Source organism: Choloepus didactylus, chromosome 1 (genome assembly GCF_015220235.1).
Source record: "Choloepus didactylus isolate mChoDid1 chromosome 1, mChoDid1.pri, whole genome shotgun sequence".
Taxonomy (NCBI): Eukaryota; Metazoa; Chordata; class Mammalia; order Pilosa; family Megalonychidae; genus Choloepus; species Choloepus didactylus.
Window position 1 is genome coordinate 175,629,562 of NC_051307.1, and position 22,834 is coordinate 175,652,395.

At 37.9% G+C, this 22,834-nt stretch overlaps 1 protein-coding gene across 5 annotated transcripts in view; it reads right to left on the reverse strand.

Moving 5' to 3' along the window:
- The window catches only part of NKIRAS1 (NFKB inhibitor interacting Ras like 1), an 86,545-nt gene that overhangs the window by 3,336 nt on the left and 60,375 nt on the right, over positions 1–22,834 (reverse strand). For all 5 annotated transcript variants that reach the window (XM_037845765.1, XM_037845757.1, XM_037845747.1 and 2 more), the window contains one exon: positions 12,962–13,203. In XM_037845765.1, coding sequence (XP_037701693.1) covers positions 12,962–13,203 — 242 coding nt within the window. The remainder of the gene's footprint in view (positions 1–12,961; positions 13,204–22,834) is intronic.

A 22,834-nucleotide genomic window follows, 5' to 3' on the forward strand; every position in this document is an offset into this window, starting at 1 on the left:
GTAACGTAGCAACATGTTTACCCTCCAAGCCACATTTCTGGTGACTGATACACTTACACCCTAAAATATACAATAAAGTTGATAAAACTTTAGCTAGACTGACAAAGGAAAAAAAAAAGGATACAAATAATGAAAATCAGAATGGAAAAGAGGGACTTTACTACCAACCCCACTGAAATAAAAAGGACTATAAGTGAATACAACGAACAACAATATGCCAAAAAATTAGACAGCCTAGCATGAAATGAACAAATTCTTAGAAACACACAAACTATATACATTGACTCAAGAAGAAATAGAAGATCTCAACAAACCAATTACTAGTAAAAAGACTGAATGAGTAATCAAAAAACCTCTCAACAAAGAAAGTCTAGGACCAGATGGTTTCACAGGAATTCTACCAAGCATTACAAGACTTAACTCCAGTTCTGTTCAAATTCATCCAAAAAATTAAAGAGGAGATAACACTCCCTAACTCATTCTACAAGGCCAGCATCACCCTCATACAAAAGTCAGATAAAGATAACACAAGAAAACTACAGACCAATACCTTTTATGAATATAGCTGCAAAAATCAACAAAATACTAGAAAACCACATCTATTAGCATATTAAAAGAAGTATAAACCTTAAGTGAGATATATCCCTGATATGAACATAACAAAATCATTTAACTTAATATACTACATTAACAGAATGAAGGGGGGGGGAACATCATCTCAATCGACTCAGAAAAAGCATGTGACAAAACAGAGCACACTTTCTTGATAAAAACACTTAGAATACTAGGAATAGAAGGAACCTTCCTGAATGTGATAAAAGGCATTTATGAAAAACCCACAGCTAATATCCTACTTAATGGAAAGATTTTCCTCTAAGATCAGGAACAAGACAAGGAAGCCCACTGTCACCACTGTTCTTCAAAACTGTACTGGAAGTTCTAGCTAAAGCAGGCAAGAAAAAAATAAAAGGCATCCATATTGGAAAGGAAGAAGTAAGATTTTCCTTATTTGCAGATGATATGATCCTACATGCAGGAAATCCTGGAAAATCCACAACAACCCTCGTAGAGCTAATAAATTACTTCAGCAAAGTAACAGGATATAAGAACACCACACGAAAATCAGTAGTGTTTATGTACACAAGCAATGAACAACTGGAACAAAAAAATCAAGAAAAAATTTCATTTACAAGAGCAACTAAAAGAATCAAATATCTAGGAGTAAATCTAACCAAGGATATAAAGGATATGTACACAAAAACTACAAAACATTGCTAAAAGAAATTACAGAAGACCTAAACAAATGGAAGGCTATTCCATGTTCATGGACTGGAAGACTAAATATCATCAAGATGTCAATAGTACCCAAAGCAATTTATAAATTCCATGCAATCCCAGTCAAAATTCCAACAACCTTAATTACTGAAATGGAAAAGCCAGACATCCAATTTATACGGAAGGGTAAGAGCCCCAAATAGCTAAAGCCACCTTGAAAAAGAAGAATGAAGCTACAAGGCTCCACTTTCTGATCTTAAAAACTTATTACAAAACCACAGTAATCAAAGCAGCATATTACTGGCACAGGGACAGACATATACACCAATGGAACAGAATTGAGAGCTCAGAAATCAACCCTTACATTTAGGGCCAATGGATTTTTGACAAGGAAACAAAGACTACTCAATTAGGAAAGAATAGTCTCTTCAACCTCTGGTGCTGGAAAACTGGATCTCCATTTGCAAAAGAATGAAGGGGAAGGACCCCTACCTCACATCTCAACTCAAAATGGATCAAAGACCTAAATATAAGAGCTAGAACTATCAAACTCCTAGAAGTAAACAAAGGGAAGCATCTTCAGGACCCTGTGTTAGGCAATAGTTTCTAAAGACTTTACACCTAAAGTATAAGCAACAAAAGAAAAAATAGATAAATGGGGCCTCATCAAAAAAAAAAAACTTTTGTTCCTCAAAGGACACTATCATGAAAGTAAAAAAACAATCTACACAATGGGAGAAAATAATTGGAAACCACATATCCAATAAAGAAATAATATCCAGTGTATGTTAAAAAATCCTGCAATTTAACAAAAATCAACCCAATTTAAAAATGGGCAGAAGACTTAAAAAGACATCTCTCCAAAGAAGAGACAAATGGCCAGAAAACACGTGAAAAGATGATCAACATCATTAGCCAGTAGGGAAATGGCAAATCAAAACCACAATGAGATACCATTTCACACCCATTAGAATGGCTGCTATTTAAAAAACAGAAAATAAGCGTTGAAGGGGATGTAGAGAAATAGGAACACTCATTCATTGCTGGTGGCAATGTAAAATGGTGCAGCTGCTCTGGAAGACAGGCAGTTCCTCAGAAAGCTAAGTATAGAACTATCATATGACCTGGCATTCTCACTACTAGGTATATACCCAAAAGAACTAAAAGCAGAGACTTGAAAGAATTTTGCACACTGGTATTCACAACTGACAAAAGATGGAAGCAACCCAAGTGTCCATCAGCCGATGAGTGGATAAACAAAAGGTGGTATAGACATACAATGGAATATTACTGAGCAGTAAAAAGGAAATCCTGATACATGCAACAACATGGATGAACCCTGAAGATATCATGCGTGAAATAAGGCAGACACAAAAGGACAAATATTGTATGATCTCCCAACGTGAAACAATTAGAATTAGCAAACTCTTAAGTCAAAATCTAGAAGGCAATGGGAAGTTAAGGCTTAAAATGTATAGATTTCCTATTTGGAAAGATGGAAATATTATGGCAATGATGGTGGTGAGGGTAGCATAACTTTGTGAATGAAATTAAGAGCACTGAAATATATATCTGAATATGATTAAAAGAGGAAATGTCAGATTGTATATATGGTAACAGAATAAAATTTTTTTAAGAAATCCATGGAACTACACTACACAGTAAACCCTAAGTTAAACCATGGACTTTAATTAACAATACATCTATAAAAATGTGCTATCACCAATTGTAATAAATGTTCCACACCAATGCAAGGTGGCTGGTGGGTTGGCATATGGGAATCCTGTATTTTATGCATGATTGTTCTGTAAACCCACAATTTCTCTAACAAAGGAAAACAAAACAAACAAAAGGCATGCTTGAGGTAGAGGAACTGTGGGGGTGGGGGGTGGGGTGGGGAACCAGACTTCACTATAGTCCTCTTCATACATTTTTATTTTTGAACCATATGCACATGAAAATAAATAATTGCAAGTTAAGGCAGAACATGCCTTTGCTCAAAACCTTAATGGCTCTCCATCTCAGAGTGAAAGCCAAAGTGCTGGCCTCATCTCCTACCACACTTCTCCTAGCCCATTAACTGGCCTCACTGCTATTTCTTGAACATTCCAAACAAACTCCTTCCTCAGACTCTTGCACTACTTATTCTCCACCTGGAACACTCTTCCTCCAGTTATGAGCTTGACTCCCTCTCTCACTTCCTTCATATCTCTGCTAAAACTCATCAGAGACGCCTTCCAGATCACCTTACAAAAAAGAGTACCCTCACTTCCCACCCTGCTTTACTTCTCTACATAACATCACTCTTCATAATACACACTTATTTGTTTACTGAACTTATTGAACAGGTTCTCCGTTTTCTTTGCTCTATACCCTGCATCTAGAACAATGCCTGGCACATAGTAGGTGCTCAATAAGCATCTATTAAATGAATATGCTCCTTGGAACCCCACAATAACTGTGTGAGGAATGTACTATTATTATCCCCATTTTACAAAGAAACAAGTGGAAAACTTGAGAAGCAGAGCCAAGATTCAAGTATCAAGTATATGAGAGTTCACTAAACTACTCTTTCAACTTTTACAAGTTGTTTTCTTTTTTAGGGGAGAGGAGAGGTGGAATCTGGAAAGATAATCAGGAAGTTCATAATAGAATTTACCTGTTTAGGTGAGAAAAATGGGAGACAGGTGGGAAGGGAGATTTTCATTACTTGCCTTTTTAATATCTTTTGAAGACTTAATACTATTTATATAAATATTCATTAAATAAGTAAGTGAAATATCAACAACCCAGATGTCCTTCAACAAGTGAATGGTTAAATAAAAATGTGGTACATCCATACTATGGAATGCTACTCAGCAATAAAAAGGAATGGATTGGAGAGGCGGGGCAAGATGGCAGCGTAGGGATGTATGGAATTTCATTCATCCTCTAGCGCAGCTAATAAATAGCCAGGAACTTTCTGGAACAACTGTTTGGGGGACTCCCATGACCAGACACATCATACACCAGTCTGGAAAATGTGGAAGGGCCAAGATCACAGCACAGAACTGTAAGTCAGTCTCCCAATCTGTGGAGCATGGTGCCCCACCCCCACTAGCATGGCAGGATGGCCTGGAATCACTTCCCTAGCAGTCTCTACTAGGAGCAAGGGAAGGTAGCTCAATCAAGCTCCAGTTGTAGATTTAATTAACAAATTCAGACTGCTGAATACAAGCTCTGAGCACAGGTAACATAGATAAACCCAGAGAAAGCAGGAAAGGAACCCAGAGTCTCTTTAGGCATAGGAAGCGGGACTGATGGGGGGAAGAAACAAACAACAGAGGTATCTGGGGTTGGCTAAGTGCAGTATACTAGAAAAGGGCTGTTATTTAAGAAAAGGGGCACACAGATCCAGGTACGAACTCCGGCTCTTGATGGTAAACTCGAGGGCTGGGATTGGCTCTGAAAAGGATGTTTATTTTTTGTTTGTTGTGTGTGTGTGTGTTTTTATTTTACTTTTTAGCATAAAGAAAGGAACAGGCTTTTTCAGTTGTCAGTACTGCCCCAAGCAAGGGCAGAGTTAAGGAATATCTGAAAGACAAAGTAACTAGTCAGGTGAAGCAGATAATTTCCTGAACTGAATGTCAAAGAACAGACAGAGAACAAAGACAGCCAACAAGAAAACCATAGGTAAAAGACAGAAAACGACCTCCAGAATAAATAAATCGAGGAAATCGGATGCCAAGAGACCAGCAAGAAATCACGAATCACACCAGGAAACCAGAAGATACGGCCCAATCAAAGGAACAAACTAATACCTCAACTGAGATACAGGAGTTGAAACAACTAATTAAAGATGTTAAAACAAATGTAAATCAATTCAACAAGTTGAAGGAAAATGTGGCAATAGACATGAAGGATATAAAAAAACATTGGGTGTCCACACATAAGAACTCGAAAACTTAAAAAAACAAATGGCAGAATTTATGGGAACAAAAGGCACAATAGAACTGATGAAAAACACAATGCGGACATAAAACAACAGATTTCAAGAGGCAGAAGAAAAGATTAGTGAACTAGATGACAGATCATCTGAAATCCTACATACAAAAGAACAGACAGGGAAAAGAATGGAAAAATATGAGCAGGGTCTTGGGGAACTGAATAACATGAAGCACACGAATATATATGTTATGGGTGTCCCAGAAGGAGAAGAGAAGGGAAAAGGGGCAGAAAGAATAACGGAGGAAATAAAACTGAAATTTACCCAACTCAGGAAAAACAAACTACAGATCCAAGAAGCACATCATATCCCAAATAGAATAGCTCAAAATAGACGTGTACTCTAAGACATTTACTAATCAGATTGTCAAATATCAAAGACAAAAGAGAGAATTCTGAAAACAGCAAGAGAAAAGTGATCCATTACATACAAGGAGAGCTTGCTAAGACTACATGTGGATTTCTCAGCAGAAACCATGGAGATGAGAAGATACTTAAGATACTGAAAGAGAAAAACTGCTAACCAAGAATTCTGTATCTGGCAAAACTGTCCTTCAAAAATGAGGGAGTGTTTAAAATGTTTTCAGACAAACAGACACTGAGAGTTTGTAAACAAGAGACCAGCTCTACAAGAAATTCTAAAGGGAGTACTACAGGCAGATAGGAAAAGACAGGAGAGAGAGGTTTGGAGAAGAGTATAGAAATGAAGACTATCAATAAGGGGGAAAAGAGAGGGGAAAAATAGGATATGACATATAACATCCAAAAGACGAATGTAGAAGAAAGTACTGCCTTTACAGTTATAACATTAAATATTAATTGATTAAACTCCCCAATCAAAAGACACAGAAGCTGTCTACAAGAGAAACACTTGAGACTCAAGGACAGAAATAGGCTGAAAGTGAAAGACTGGGAAAGGACATTTCAAGCAAACAACCAGAAAACAGAGGGGGCAACTCCACTACTATCAGACAAATTGGACTTCAAATGTAAAGCAATTAAAAGAGAGAAAGAAGGACACCATGTATGAACAAAGGGGACAATTCATCAAGTAGAATAATAATCATATATATCTACGCACCAAGCCAGAGTGCCCCAAAATACATGAGGCAAACACTGACAACACTGAAGGGAGAAGTAGACACCTCTACAATAATAGTTGGAGACTTTAATCCACCACTGTTATCAACAGATAGAACATCTAGACAGAGGATCAATAAGGAAACAGAGATTTTGAATAGTATGATAAATGAACGAGACTTAACGGACATTTACAGAACATCGCACCCCAAAACAGGAGTGTTCTAGTTTGCTAATGCGAGACTGCAAACACCAGAGATGGATTGGCTTTTATAAAAGGGGGGTTTATTTGGTTACACAGTTACAGTCTTAAGGCCATAAAGTGTCCAAGGTAACACATTAGCAATCAGGTACCTTCACTGGAGGATGGCCAATGGTGTCTGGAAAACCTCTGTTAGCTGGGAAGGCATATGGCCGGCGTCTGCTCCAAAGTTCTGGTTTCAAAGTGGCTTTCTCCTAGGACGTTCCTCTCTAGGCCGCAGTTCCTCAAAAATGTCACTCTTAGTTGCACTTGGGATATTTGTCCTCTCTCAGCTTCTCTGGAGCAGGAGTCTGCTTTCAACAGCCATTTTCAAACGTCTCTCATCTGCAGCTCCTGTGCTTTCTTCAAAGTGTCCCTCTTGGCTGTAGCAAGCTCGCTCCTTCTGTCTGATCTTATATAGTGCCCCTATAATTTAATTCAGACCCACCCAATGGGCGGGCCAACACCTCCATGGAAATTATCCAATCAGAGTCATCACCCACAGTTGGGTGGGGGGAATCTCCATGGAAACACTCAAAGAATTTCAATCTAATTAACACTGATAGGTCTGCCCACACAAGATTACATCAAAGATAATGGCGTTTGGGGGACATAATACATTCAAACTGGCACAAGGAGTATAGATTTTTCTCAAGTGCTCAAAGAAAGACCACATGTTGGGTCACAAAGCAAGTCTCAAATTTAAATAGATTGAAATAGATTGAAGTTATGCAAAACACTTTCTTGGATCATAATGGAATGAAGTTGGAAATCAATAACAGGCGGATAGCTAGAAAATTCACAAATACATGGAGCTTAACAACAAGGAAGATATAAAAAAGAAATCAGTAACTATCTCGACGCAAATGAAAATGAAAACACAACATATCAAAACTTACGGAGGCAGCAAAGGCAGTGCTGAGCGGGAAATTTATTGCCCTAAACGCCTATATTAACAAAGAAGAAAGAGCAAAAACAGAGGCCTTAACTGTTCGCCTGAAGGAACTAAAGAAATAACAGCAAACTCACCCCAAAGCAAACAGAAGGAAAGAAACAGCAAAGATTAAGAGCAGAAATAAATGAAATCAAGACTATGAAAACACTAGAATCAACAAAACCAGAAGTTGGTTCTTAAGAAAATCAGTAAAATCAATGGACCCTTAGCTATGCTGAGAAAGAAAAAAAAGAGAGGATGCAAATAAATAAAATGAGAAATGGGAGGGGGGACATAACTACTGACCCTTATTAAAGGAGATAATAAGAGGATACTATGAGGGGCATTTGTCCTCTCTTCGCTTCTCCGGAGCACAAGTCTGCTTTCAACAGCCGTCTTCAAACTGTCTCTCATCTGCAGCTCCTCTCTCAGCTTCTGTATAGGATACAATTATATGCTAACAAACTAGACAATGTAAATTAAATGGACAACTTCCTAGAAAAGAATGAACAACCAACATTGACTTGAGAATAGAGACTTCAACAAACCAATCACAAGTAAGAACTTGAATCAGTCATCAAAAAACTCCCCAAAAAGAAAAGTCCAGGACCAGATGGCTTCACATGTGAATTATACCAAGCATTCAAGAAAGAATTAGTATCAATCCTGCTCAAACTCATCAAAAAAAACTGAAGAGGAGGGAAAGTTACCTAACACATTCTTTAGCCAAAATCACCCTAATACCAAAGCCAAAGATACTACAAGAAAAGAAAATTACAGACCAATCTTTTTAATGAATACAGATGCAAAAATCCTCAACAAAATACTTGCAAACTGAATACAGCAGCACATTAAAAGAGTTACACACCATGACCAAGTGGGATTTATTCCAGGTATGAAAGGGTGGTTCAACACAAGAAAATAAATTAATGTGATACACCAAATCAATAAATCAAAATGGGGATGTGCTGGTTTGGATGTATTATGTCCCCCAAAAAGCCATTATTTTTGATGTAGTCTTGTGTGGGCAGGAAACTTATTGGTGTTGATTGGGTTGGAGACTTTTGATTGGATGTTTCCGTGGAGATGTGATCACTCAACTGTGGGAGAGATCTTTCATTGGATAATTTCCATGGAGGCGTGGCCCTACCCATTCAGCCTGGGCCTTGATTAGTTTACTGGAGCACTATATAAGCTCAGACAGAAGGAGCAAGCTTGCTATAGCCAAGAGGGACACTTTGAAGACTGCACAGAAGCTGAGAGAGGAGCTGCAGATGAGAGACAGTTTGAAGACGGCTGTTGAAAGCAGACTTGTGCTCCGGAGAAGCTGAGAGAGGACAAATGCCCCAAGAGCAACTAAGAGTGACATTTTTGAAGAACTGAGCCTAGAGAGGAATGTCCTGGGAGAAAGCCATTTTGAAACCAGAACTTGGAGCAGACTCCAGCCACGTGCCTTCCCAGCTAACAGATATTTTCAGGATGACATTGGCCATCCTCCAATGAAGGTACCCGATTGCTGATGTGTTACCTTGGACACTTTATGGCTTTAAGACTGCAACTCTTTTATAAAAGCCAATCCATTTCTGGTGTTTTGCAAAAAGGCAGCATTAGCAAACTAGAACAGGGGAAACCACATGATCATCTTGATTGATACAGAAAGGCATTTGACAAAATACAGCATCCATTCTTGATGAAAACACTTCAAAGGATAGGATCGAAGGCAACTTCTTCAACCTGATAAAGGAATATATGCAAAACCCAATGCTAACATCATACTCAACTGGGAAAGACTGAAAACTTTCCCTCTAAGACAAGGAGCAAGACAAGGATGCCCACTGTTACCACTGTTATTCAACATTGTGCTGGAAGTTCTAGCTAGAGCAATTAGGCAAGAAAAAGATATAAAAAGGCATCCAAATTAGAAAGGAAGAAGTAAAACTTTCACTGTTTGCAGAAGACATGATCCCATATGCAGAAAATCCCTAAAAAATCGACTAACAAAGCTGCTACAGCTAATAAATGAGTACAGCAAAGTGACAGGATACAAGATCCACAGGCAAAAATCAATAGTGTTTTTCTTACATTAGTAAGCAGCAATCTGAGAAAGAAATAAAAAAAAAATTCCATTTATAATAGCAAACAAAAGAATCCAGTATTTAGGAATAAATTCAACCAAGGATATAAAAGAGCTATGCACAAAAACTACAAAAAATTGCTAAAAGAAATCAAGGAAGACATGAATAAAGGGAAGGACATACCGTGTTCATGGATTGGAAGACTTAATATAGTTAAGATGTCAATTCCACCCGAATTGATTTATAGATTCAATGCAATACCAATTAAGATCCCAACAACTTACTTTGCAAAAACAGAAAAACCAATAATCAAATCTATTTGGAAGGGCAAGGTGTCCCAAATAGCTAAAAATATCTTGAGAAAGAAAAATGAAGTGGGACTTCTCACACTACCTGATATACTGACCAATGGAATTGTATTGTGTGTTCAGAAATAGACCCTCTTATCTATGGACAACTGATCTTTGATAAGGCAGTCGAGTCGACTCAACTGGAACAGAGCAGCCTCTTCAACAAATAGTAATTGGAGAACTGAATATCCATACCCAGAAGAATGAAAGTAGACTCCTATCTCACACCTTATACAAAAATTAACTCACAATGGATCAAGCACCTAAACATTAGTGCTAAGACCATAAGACTTTTAGAAGAAAATATAAGGAATTATCTTAAAAATGTTGTGAGAGCTGGTAGATTCCTAGACCTTACACCCGAAGTGTGAGCAATGAAAGAAGAAATAAAGAAATGGGATCTCCTCAAAATTAAACACTTTTGGACATCAAAGGACTTTGTCAGAAAAGTAAAAAGGCAGCCTATGCAATGGGAGACAATATTTGGAAACCATGTATCAGGTAAGGTTTTAATATAAAGAATATATAAAAAGATCCTACAACTCAACAACAGAAAGACAACCCAATTAAAAAATGGGTAAAAGACATGGAAAGATATGTTTCCAAAGAGGAAATACAAATGGCTCAAAAAACATATGAAAAGATGCTCAACTTCACTGATTATTTGGGATATGCAAATCAAAACCACAATGAGATATCATCTCACAACTACTAGAATGGGCATTATCAAAAAAACCCCAGAAAACTACAAGTGTTGGAGAGGATGCAGAGAAAGAGATACACTTATTCTCTGTTGGTGGGAATGTAGAATGGGGTAACCACTCTGGAAGGCTGTTTAGTGGTTCCTCAGGAAGCTAAGTAAAGAATTGCTGTACTATGATCCAGCAATCCTATTACTAGGCATATACTTGGAGGAACTGAAGGCTAGGACATGAATGGACATTTGTATACCAATGTTTATAGCAGCATTATTTACGATTGCCAAGAGATGGAAACAGCCCAAATGTCCATTAATGGACAAGTGGATCCACAAACTCTGGTATATACAAATGACAGAATATTATGCAGCTGTAAGAGAGAATAAAGGCATGACACATGCACCAACGTGGACGAGCCTTGAGGACATTATGTTGAGTGAAAGTAGCCAGAAACAAAAGGACAAATACTATATGGTCTCACTAATACGAACCAACAATAATGAGCAAACTCTTAGAGTTCAAGTTAAGGACACAGGTTATCAGGAGGTAGAAAGAGGGTAAAGATTGGGCATTTGATGCTGAAGGAGTACCGAATGTTCAACAGGATTGATCGTAAAGATCCAGAAATGAATAGCACAACAGTATCTGATGGTAGCACAATATTCTAATTATAATGAACAAAGCTGAGTGCGAGTATAGTTGAAAGAGGAAGGCTAGGGGCATGAATAACACCAGAAGGACAGACAGGATAAAAACTGGGACTGTATAACTTAGCAAAACCTAGAGTAGACAATGATGGTGATTAAATATACAAATATAAGAAAGTTTTTACATGAGGGAGAACAGTGCAAGGTATTGAAAATGGGATGGTATGTGGAAAAAATATGATCGATGCAAACTAGGGCCTATAGTTAACAGTAACATTGTAATATTCTTCCATTAATTGTAACAAAGTCAATATACCAAAGCTAAACGTCAATGAGAGGGACATAAGGGAGGGGTATGGGATTCTTGCTGTTGTTGTTTCTCCCTTTTTATATAAATATTTTTAATTCTTTATTCTTTTATTTCTTCCCTCTTCTTTCTTTGAAGAAATGGAAATGTTCTCATATAGACTGCAATGGTAAATGCATAATTACGTGATTAAACCAGGAGGTACTGATTGTTCACTTAGGATGGATTGCATGGTGTGTGAAAAAAACTGTTTAAAAAATAAACAGAAAGCTTTTTTTAAAAAAAGGAATGGATTACTGATAAAAGCAACAATTTGTTTCAAAAAAGCTGATCACAAAAGGTTACAAACTGTATGATTCCATTCATTCAAAGTTCTTGTAATGACAAAATTATAGAAATGGAGACCACATTAGTGGTTACAAGGGTTCTTAAGGAGGAAATGGGGGTAGGAGGGAAGTAGGTATGCTATAAAAGGAATCTTTGTGATGATAAAAATGTTTTATATTTTGACTTGTATCAATATGAATATCCTGGTAATGATATTATGCTAGGGTTATACAAGATGTTAACAATGGAGAAAACCTGGCACTCATTCTCTCTGTATTATTTAATACAACTGCATGTGAATCTACAATTACCTCAAAATAAAAAGTTTAATTTAAAAATAAAAGTCTAGGTTAAGAGCATCTAGCCAATGCTCTTACCCAGTACATTATATGGTGGCCAAATAATAATAATTCCATGTGAAGGTCTAGAGAAAGATCTGAGATAGTAGTGTTCCAGGCAGAGGAATGGACAACAGGGTCGGCCCTAATGAGGGAAAAAATTATCATTCTGGGGAGAAAACATGAAGTAGATCAGTGTCATTAGAGTACAACGAGAGAGGAGCAGAATAATAAAAAATGAGGGGAAAAGCGTAGGCAGGGGCCAGGCAGGTTATATAGTACTTTATAGGCCACAGTAGGGTACATAGATCTTATTTTGATGTGGTAAATGTGTAGGATACAAATATTATTAATTGGTTTCCTTTTGGAAAGCTGAAAACAAGAAACCCTATGTAGCCAATTCAACAATAAAGAACCTCAGGAAGCAGTGACCCCAAACAACATGACATGAACCATGTAGTACTCAAGATATGGAGTCATTAAAATCCAACTTGTGCAACAGTAATAAACAAAAGGAAAAAAGTCAATTCCTCCTCCTGATTGAATTCAGTAAGTTCTGCATTTCTTAGACTAAAAAAAAAAAAATCAAGAGGATCATATACTCTGAACACAATTTAATGCTTTTAAATATTTAATCTACCCAAAGCCAATTCTAGTTTAAATCTTATAATAATTCATTTTGATATTTTCAACACAGCCTCTTACCTCTTTTTTATCCTTGAACTTATCAATTTCTTTCTTCAGAAGCTCCACTCTTTGAAAGGATTCAAGGTTATTCACACTGTACACAAGAACAAACCCATCAGCAAATGAAAAATAGTGCTTTGGCAGCTCCACACCTTCCTGTAGGCCTCTGGTATCATAAAGATGTAACTGTTCCTTTACTCCTCGATCTGTTTCCACTGAAGCCATATACACATCTTCCATTGTTTCACAATCTTCCATTCCTGGGAATAAACAGAAATTACTATTTTTGGATAACTCAATATCAATTGTTACTCTATTCACTTTCTTTTTATTTTTTTTTTTTAATTCAGTTTTATTGAAATATATTCACAAACCATACAGTCATCCATGGTATACAATCAACTGTTCACAGTATGATCATATAGTTATGCGTTCATCACCACAATCTATTTCTGAACATTTTCCTTACATCAGAAAGAATCAGAATAAGAATAAAAAATAAAAGTGAAAAGAGAATACCCAAACCATCCCCCCATCCCACCCTATTTGTCATTTAGTTTTTACTCCCATTTTTCTACTGATTTTTTTTCAATTTTTTAACTTTGTTTATCAAAAAATTAAAAACAAACAGGCAAACAACCAAAAAAACCCCACAACATTTCAAACAAAGCAATGGATTAAGGAAAACAAATAACCTAAAATAACTACTTTGCTTCCAATATGTTCCTACCATACCCCAAGAAAATTAATAAACCATGACCAAACAGAGGAGTAAGAAAAACAAATAATCTAAAAGAACTACATTGCTTCCAACATGTTCCTACCATACCCCAAGAAAATTAACAACCCCTAAGAAAACAAAGGAATAAGAGAAAAAAAAACCTAAAATAACTCTATTGCTTCCAACATGATCTTACTATATCCAAGAAAGTTTACAAACCATAATCATTCCTGAGCATTCCCATAACATTGAGATTACCCTCCATAGTTTATCTGTTCTTATTAGATTATCATTCCCCCTCCACTAATTGGTATCTCTAGGTCCCCTACATTCTACAGTATAAAACATTGTACATTTTTCACAGAGTTCACATTAGTGGTAACATACAATATGTCTCTTTTTGTGCCTGGCTTATTTTGCTCAGCATTATGTCTTTTTTTCTTTAATCTCCATTTTATTGAGATATATTCATATACCACGCAGTCATACAAAACAAATCGTACTTTCGATTGTTCACAGTACCATTACATACTTGTACATTCATCACCCAAATCAATCCCTGACACCTTCATTAGCACACACACAAGAATAACAAGAATAATAATTAGAGTGAAAAAGAGCAATTGAAGTAAAAAAGAACACTGGGTACCTTTGTCTGTTTGTTTCCTTCCCCTATTTTTCTACTCATCCATCCATAAACTAGACAAAGTGGAGTGTGGTCCTTATGGCTTTCCCAATCCCCCTGTCACCCCTCATAAGCTACATTTTTATACAACTGTCTTCGAGATTCATGGGTTCTGGGTTGTAGTTTGATAGTTTCAGGTATCCACCACCAGCTACCCCAATTCTTTAGAACCTAAAAAGGGTTGTCTAAAGTGTGCGTAAGAGTGCCCACCAGAGTGACCTCTCGGCTCCTTTTGGATTCTCTCTGCCACTGAAGCTTATTTCATTTCCTTTCACATCCCCCTTTTGGTCAAGATGTTCTCCGTCCCACGATGCCAGGTCTACATTCCTCCCCGGGAGTCATATTCCACGTTGCCAGGGAGATTCACTCCCCTGGGTGTCTGATCCCACATAGGGGGGAGGGCAGTGATTTCACCTTTCAAGTTGGCTTAGCTAGAGAGATAGGGCCACATCTGAGCAACAAAGAGGCATTCGGGAGGAGGCTCTTAGGCACAACCATAGGGAGGCCTAGCCTCTCCTTTGCAGCAACCGTCTTCCCAAGGGTAAAACCTGTGGTAGAGGGCTCAACCCATCAAACCACCAGTCCCCTATGTCTGTGGTCATGTTAGCAACCATGGAGGTGGGGTAGGCGAATACCCCTGCATTCTCCACAGGCTCCTCAAGGGGGCACTGCATCTTTTTTTTTTCCTTGTTTTTTTTTTTTTTTTTTAACTTTCCCTTCTTTTTTAAATCAACTGTATGAAAAAGAAGTTAAAAAGAAAACAAACATACAATAAAAGAACATTTTAAAGAGACCATAACAAGGGAGTAAGAAAAAGACAACTAACCTAAGATAACTGCTTAACTTCCAACATGTTCCTACTTTACCCCAAGAAAGTTACCTAATATAGCAACATTTCTGTGAACTTGCTCCTACTATATCCATCAGAAATTAACAGACCATAGTCATTCCTGGGCATCCCCAGAACGTTAAATAGCTTATCTGTTCTTCTTGGATTATTGTTCCCTCTTCCTTAATTGCTCTCTATTGCTAGTTCCCCTACATTCTACATTATAAGCCATTTGTTTTATATTTTTCAAAGTTCACATTAGTGGTAGCATATAATATTTCTCTTTTTGTGCCTGGCTTATTTCGCTTAGCATTATGTCTTCAAGGTTCATCCATGTTGTCATATGTTTCACGAGATCGTTCCTTCTTACTGCCACGTAGTATTCCATCGTGTGTATATACCACATTTTATTTATCCACTCATCTGTTGAAGGACATTTCGGTTGTTTCCATCTTTTGGCAATTGTGAATAATGCTGCTATGAACATTGGCGTGCAGATATCTGTTCGTGTCACTGCTTTCCGATCTTCCGGGTATATACCGAGAAGTGCAATCGCTGGGTCGAATGGTAACTCTATATATCTAGTTTTCTAAGGAACTGCCAGACTGACTTCCAGAGTGGCTGAACCATTATACAGTCCCACCAACAGTGAATAAGAGTTCCAATTTCTCCACATCCCCTTCAGCATTTGTAGTTTCCTGTTTGTTTAATGGCAGCCATTCTAACCGGTGTTAGATGGTATCTCATTGTGGTCTTAATTTGCATCTCTCTAATAGCTAGTGAAGCTGAACATTTTTTCATGTGTTTCTTAGCCATTTGTATTTCCTCTTCAGAGAACTGTCTTTTCATATCTTTTGCTCATTTTATAATTGGGCCAACTGTACTATTGTCATTGAGTTGTAGGATTTCTTTATATATGCAAGATATCAGTCTTTTGTCAGATACATGGTTTCCAAAAATTTTTTCCCATTGAGTTGGCTGCCTCTTTACCTTTTTGAGAAATTCCTTTGAGGTGCAGAAACTTCTAAGCTTGAGGAGTTCCCATTTATCGATTTTTTCTTTTGTTGCTTGTGCTTTGGGTGTAAAGTCTAGGAAGTGGCCGCCTAATACAAGGTCTTGAAGATGTTTTCCTACATTATCTTCTAGGAGTTTTATGGTACTTTCTTTTATATTGAGATCTTTGGTCCATTTTGAGTTAATTTTTGTGTAGGGGGTGAGGTAGGGACCCTCTTTCATTCTTTTGGATATAGATATCCAACTCTCCCAGCCCCATTTGTTGAAAAGACCATTATGACTCAGTTCAGTGACTTTGGGGGCCTTATCAAAGATCAGTCGGCCATAGATCTGAGGGTCTATCTCCGAATTCTCAATTCGATTCCATTGATCTATATGTCTATCTTTGTGCCAGTACCATGCTGTTTTGGTAACTGTGGCTTTCTAATAAGCTTCAAAGTCAGGGAGTGTAAGTCCTCCCACTTCGTTTTTCTTTTTTAGAGTGTCTTTAGCAATTCGAGGCATCTTCCCTTTCCAAATAAATTTGATAACTAGCTTTTCCAAGTCTGCAAAGTAGGTTGTTGGAATTTTGATTGGGATTGCATTGAATCTGTAGATGAGTTTGGGTAGAATTGACATCTTAATGACATTTAGCCTTCCTATCCATGAACATGGAATATTTTTCCATCTTTTAAGGTCCCCTTCTATTTCTTTTAGTAGAGTTATGTAGTTTTCTTTGTATAGCTCTTTTACATCTTTGGTTAAGTTGATTCCTAGGTACTTGATTTTTTTAGTTGCTATTGAAAATGGTATCTTTTTCTTGAGTGTCTCTTCAGTTTGTTCATTTCTAGCATATAGAAACATTATTGACTTATGTGCATTAACCTTGTATCCCGCTACTTTGCTAAATTTGTTTCTTAGCTCTAGTAGCTGTATCGTCGATTTCTCAGGGTTTTCTAGATATAAGATCATATCATCTGCAAACAATGACAGTTTTACTTCTTCTTTTCCAATTTGGATGCCTTTTATTTCTTTGTCTTGCCGGATTGCCCTGGCTAGCACTTCCAGCACAATGTTGAATAACAGTGGTGATAGCGGGCATCCTTGTCTTGTTCCTGATCTTAGAGGGAAGGCTTTCAGTCTCTCTCCATTGAGTACTATGCTGGCTGTGGGTTTTTCATATATGCTCTTTATCATGTTGAGGAAGTTTCCTTCAATTCCTACCTTTTGAAGTGTTTTTATCAAAAAGGGATGTTGGATTTTGTCAAATGCTTTTTCAGCATCTATTGAGATGATCAATTGATTTTTCCCTTTTGACTTGTTAATGTGTTGTAATACATTGATTGATTTTCTTATGTTGAACCATCCTTGCATGCCTGGAATAAACCCCACTTGGTCATGGTGTATGATTTTTTTAATGTGTCTTTGGATTCGATTTGCAAGTATTTAGTTGAGTATTTTTGCATCTATATTCATTAAGGAGATTGGCCGGTAGTTTTCCTTTTTTGTAACATCTTTGCCTGGTTTTGGTATTAGATTGATGTTAGCTTCATAAAATGAGTTAGGTAGTGTTCCCTTTTCTTCAATGTTTTGAAAGACTTTGAGTAAGATTGGTGTCAGTTCTTTCTGGAAAGTTTGGTAGAATTCCCCTGTGAAGCCATCTGGCCCTGGGCATTTATTTGTGGGAAGATTTTTGATGACTGATTGGATCTCTTTGCTTGTGATGGGTTGGTTGAGGTCTTCTATTTCTTCTCTGGTCAGTCTAGGTTGTTCATATGTTTCCAGGAAATTGTCCATTTCCTCTACATTATCCAGTTTGTTGCCATACAGTTGTTCATAGTATCCTCTTATAATTTTTTTAATTTCTTCAGGATCTGCAGTTATGTCACCTTTCTCATTCATTATTTTGTTTATATGGGTCTTCTCTCTTTTTGATTTTGTCAGTCTAGCTAGGGGCTTGTCAATCTTGTTGATCTTCTCAAAGAACTAACTTTTGGTGATATTTATCCTCTCTATTGTTTTTTTGTTCTCTATGTCATTTATTTCTGCTTTAATCCTTGTTATTTCTTTTCTTCTACTTGGTTTAGGATTGGTTTGCTGTTCATTTTCTAGCTTCTTCAGTTGATCCATTAGTTCTTTGATTTTGGCTCTTTCTTCCTTTTTAATACATGCGTTTAGTGCTATAAATTTCCCCCTTAGCACTGCTTTTGCTGCATCCCATAGGTTTTGGTATGTTGTGTTCTCATTTTCATTCATCTCTATATATTTAGCAATTTCTCTTGCTATTTCTTCTTTAACCCACTGATTGTTTAGGAGTGTGTTGTTTAACCTCCAGGTATTTGTGAATTTTCTAAGTCTCTGATGGTTATTGACTTCTAATTGTATTCCATTGTGGTCAGAGAATGTGCTTTGAATAATTTCAATCTTTTTAAATTTCTTGAGGCTTGTTTTATGTCCCAGCATATGATCTATTCTGGAGAAAGTTCCGTGAGCACTAGAAAAGTATGTGTATCCTGGTGATTTGGGATGTAATGTCCTGTATATGTCTGTTAAATCTAATTCATTTATCAGATTGTTTAGGTTTTCAATTTCCTTATTGGTCTTCTGTCTGGTTGATCTATCTATAGCAGAGAGTGATGTGTTGAAGTCTCCCACAATTATTGTGGAAACATCAATTGCTTCCTTTAGTTTTGCCAGTGTTTCTCTCATGTATTTTGTGGCACCTTGGTTGGGTGCATAGACATTTATGATTGTTATTTCTTCTTGCTGAATTGCCCCTTTTATTAGTACGTAGTGGCCTTCTTTGTCTCTCAAAACATCCCTGCATTTGAAGTCTATTTTATCTGAGATTAATATTGCTACACCTGCTTTCTTTTGGCTGTAGCTTGCATGAAATATTTTTTTCCATCCTTTCACTTTCAGTTTCTTTGTGTCCCTGTGTCTAAGATGAGTCTCTTGTATGCAACATATTGATGGTTCATTTTTTTTGATCCATTCTGCGAATCTATATCTTTTAATTGGGGAGTTTAATCCATTTACATTCAACGTTATAACCGTGAAGGCATTTCTTGAATCAGCCATCTTATCCTTTGGTTTATGTTTGTCATATTTTTCCCCTCTGTCTATTAATATCCTTTATTGTACCCATACCGAATCTCTTTAGTACTGAACCTTTCTCCAAGTCTCTCTGTCCTTTCTTTGTTTTTCTGTCTGTAGGGCTCCCTTGAGTATCTCCAGTAGGGCAGGTCTCTTGTTAGCAAATTCTCTCAGCATTTGTTTGTCTGTGAAAAATTTAAGCTCTCCCTCAAATTTGAAGGAGAGCTTTGCTGGATAAAGTATTCTTGGCTGGAAATTTTTCTCACTCAGAATTTTAAATATATCATGCCACTGATTTCTCGCCTCCATGGTGGCTGCTGAGTAGTCACTACTTACTCTTATGCTGTTTCCTTTGTATGTGGTGAATTGCTTTTCTCTTGCTGCTTTCAGAACTTGCTCCTTCTCTTCTGTGTTTGACAGTGTGATCAGAATATGTCTCGGAGTGGGTTTATTTGGATTTATTCTATTTGGAGTTCGCTGAGCATTTATGATTTGTGTATTTATGTTGTTTAGAAGATTTGGGAAGTTTTCCCCAACAATTTCTTTGAATACTCTTCCTAGACCTTTACCCTTTTCTTCCCCTTCTGGGACACCAATGAGTGTTATATTGGACGTTTCATATTATCTATCATATCCCTGAGGTCCATTTCGATTTTTTCAATTTTTTTCCCCATTCTTTCTTTTATGCTTTCATTTTCCATTCTGTCATCTTCGAGGTCACTGATTCGTTGTTCAACTTCCTCTAGTCTTGTACTATGAGTGTCCAGAATCTTTTTAATTTGGTCAACAGTTTCTTTAATTTCCATAAGATCATCCATTTTTTTATTTAGTCTTGCAATGACTTCTTTATGCTCTTCTAGGGTCTTCTTGATTTCCTTTATCTTCCGTACTATGGTCTCATTGTTCATCTTTAGTTCTTTGAGTAGCTGCTCTAGGTGCTGTGTCTCTTCTGGTCTTTTGATTTGGGTGCTTGGGCTTGGGTTATCCATATCGTCTGGTTTTTTCATATGCTTTATAATTTTCTGTTGTTTTTGGCCTCATGGCATTTGCTGAACTTGATAGGGTTCTTTTAGGATTTGTAGACCAATTGAAGTCCTTATCTCTAATTTATCAGATCTACAGCTTCGTGGAGTACACTTTCTCTAACTAACCAGCAGGTGGCGTCCACGAGCCACCTGTTCTCCACAAGCCAGTTCTCCCCTGCTTAGCCTTTTTGGTGAGTGGGGGAGTGAGTCTTGTGGGGTCCAATTGGTGTACCAAGCTTGCGTGTGTAGTTGGTGTTGCCTGCCCTGTATATGGGGCGTGTTTCTGGGCAGTCGGGGGGTGGGTGGCTCTAACAATCAAATCTCCCTGGTGATCCTAGAGTTTTAAAGCTGCCGCAATAGTCTAATCCTTCAGTTCAGTCCTGCCACAGTTTGTCTCTGCCAGTGACCCACAAGTCCTTGGTATTGGCGTATGGCTCCTGAGACTTGCAAGTGGGCCCCTCTTCCAGGCTGTGCACCCCGGGTCCTCTGTTGAGGGATGACTGTGCTATGTCACAGGTGAGTGCCGTCCCCCCAGGGCAGTTCTGGGCTGCTGGGCTGTGTAGGGAGGCTCCTAGTCTGCTGAAATGATGGCTGAATGGGGCTTTGTTAATTCACACTGCTCTACCTTCCCAACTCTGGGACAATCAGCTGAGGTTGCAGGGAAGGCTAATGTCCACGCCCAGTTTTGTGGTGTGTGCCTGTTATTTGAAGCACTTCCGTCACACTGGGTTGTCTGGGGCAGTTCTGGGCTATGGGGCTGGCGATGGGCAGGAGTGTTTCCTGTCCACCAGGATGATGGCTTTGAGCGGACACCCCCCTTTTCTTGGGAAGTTGTGGTGTTTAGTGAATTTTCTCAGCTACTGGATTATTGCGTTTTGTCTCAGAGCTCTCCTAGTTCTGCTCTTGACTTGACCTGCCCAAATAGCAAGTCTTTGAAGCTTTCTGTATTGGGCTTCTTAGAGTAATTGTTTTAGAAAAAGAAAAAAAGGATTAAAAAAAACAAAACAAAACAAAAAAAAAAAATGGGCCCTCCTCAGAGATCTAATGGGTTATTGAAATGCTAAGAGACAAAGCAACCAGGGCCATTAAGGAAAGGTCCACAGGGCAGAGAGATCAGCTTTTCTTCGGGATTTGCATATGCGCCTCAGGGCCCTTCCCCTTTCTATGTTCACCAGAACTCCAAAAATCCTCTGCTTTTATTTTGGAGTTTTTCGTGTTGTTTTTTTTCTATGCCTGTCTCCTCTCTGCTGGGCTGGCTGCTCTCAGATTCTCTGGTGTCTGGTCTCAGTCTATCTATGGTTGGAGTTTGAATCAGTAGAATGAGTTTCCGATAAGGGCTGCCACTGCAGTTCTCCCTTCTCCTTCCCGGAGCTGATAGCCCCTCCTCCCCCGGGACTGAGCCTGGCAGGGAGGGGCGCAGGTTCCCTGGCCGCAAAAACTTACAGATTTCGCTGATCTCAGCAGTTCCACGTTTTCATGAGTGTTGTACGAAGTGCGCCCAAAGTCAGATTGCTCTGTGGTGTCCAGTCCACGCAGTTCCTGGCTTTCTACCTACTTTCCTGGAGGAGTAACTAAAACATACAGCTCACCAGTCTGCCATCTTGCCCCGCCCTCCCTATTCACTTTCATATCCTTTAGAAGCTGGCTTTCTAGGTCTTATCACCAGCTAGTTTCAAAATCAAGAAACAGACATTTAGGGAAATAAATCCTAGAAGTAACATTTTAAAATATTAAAATGTACAGTGGGCAACAAAAAAGTACAAGACAAAGAAACAGGAGATGATAGCCCATCCAAAGGAAGAGGCTAAAAATCCTGAAAACGCCAGGAAGAAGACCCAAATGTGGTCATAACAAACACTTGAAAAAAAAACAAGTCTTAAAAATGTTCAAGATGAAGGAAAATACAGAGAAAAAACTAAAGGATACCAGGAAATCAATGAATGAGCAATATGAGAATCTTAGTAAAGAGATAGAAATTTTAAAAATAAAGCAAACAGAACTTCTGGAGTTGAAAACTCCAAAGACTGAAAAGAAAAATTCCCAGGAGGGTTTCAACAGCAGAATGAAGCTCACAGAAGAATCAACAAACTCAAAGACAAGAGAATTGAGATGAGTCAGGCTGAGGAGCAGAATGAAAAAAGAATTATAAAAAGCAAAAATACTCTAAGACCTCTGGGACAACATCAAGCACACCAATATATGCACTTGGGGAGTCACAGAAGGAAAGAGAGAAAGGGACAGAAAGAATATTTAAAATAATAATGATAGAGACCATCCCCAAATTAACAAAAGACATGAATATACACATCCAAGAAGCCTTGAGAACCGCAAACAGGATAAACATGAAGAAAAGTACACCCTGTCATATACTGATCACGCTACTCAATGCAAATGACAAGGAGAGAGCTCTGAAAGCTGCAAGAGAAAAGCAATGTGCTATGTATAACGGAGTCCCTCTTAGACTGAGTGCCAATTTCTCATCAGAAACATGGAGGCAAGAAGGCAGCAGTGGTAGTAAGAAAAAAAGAACTGCCAACCAAGA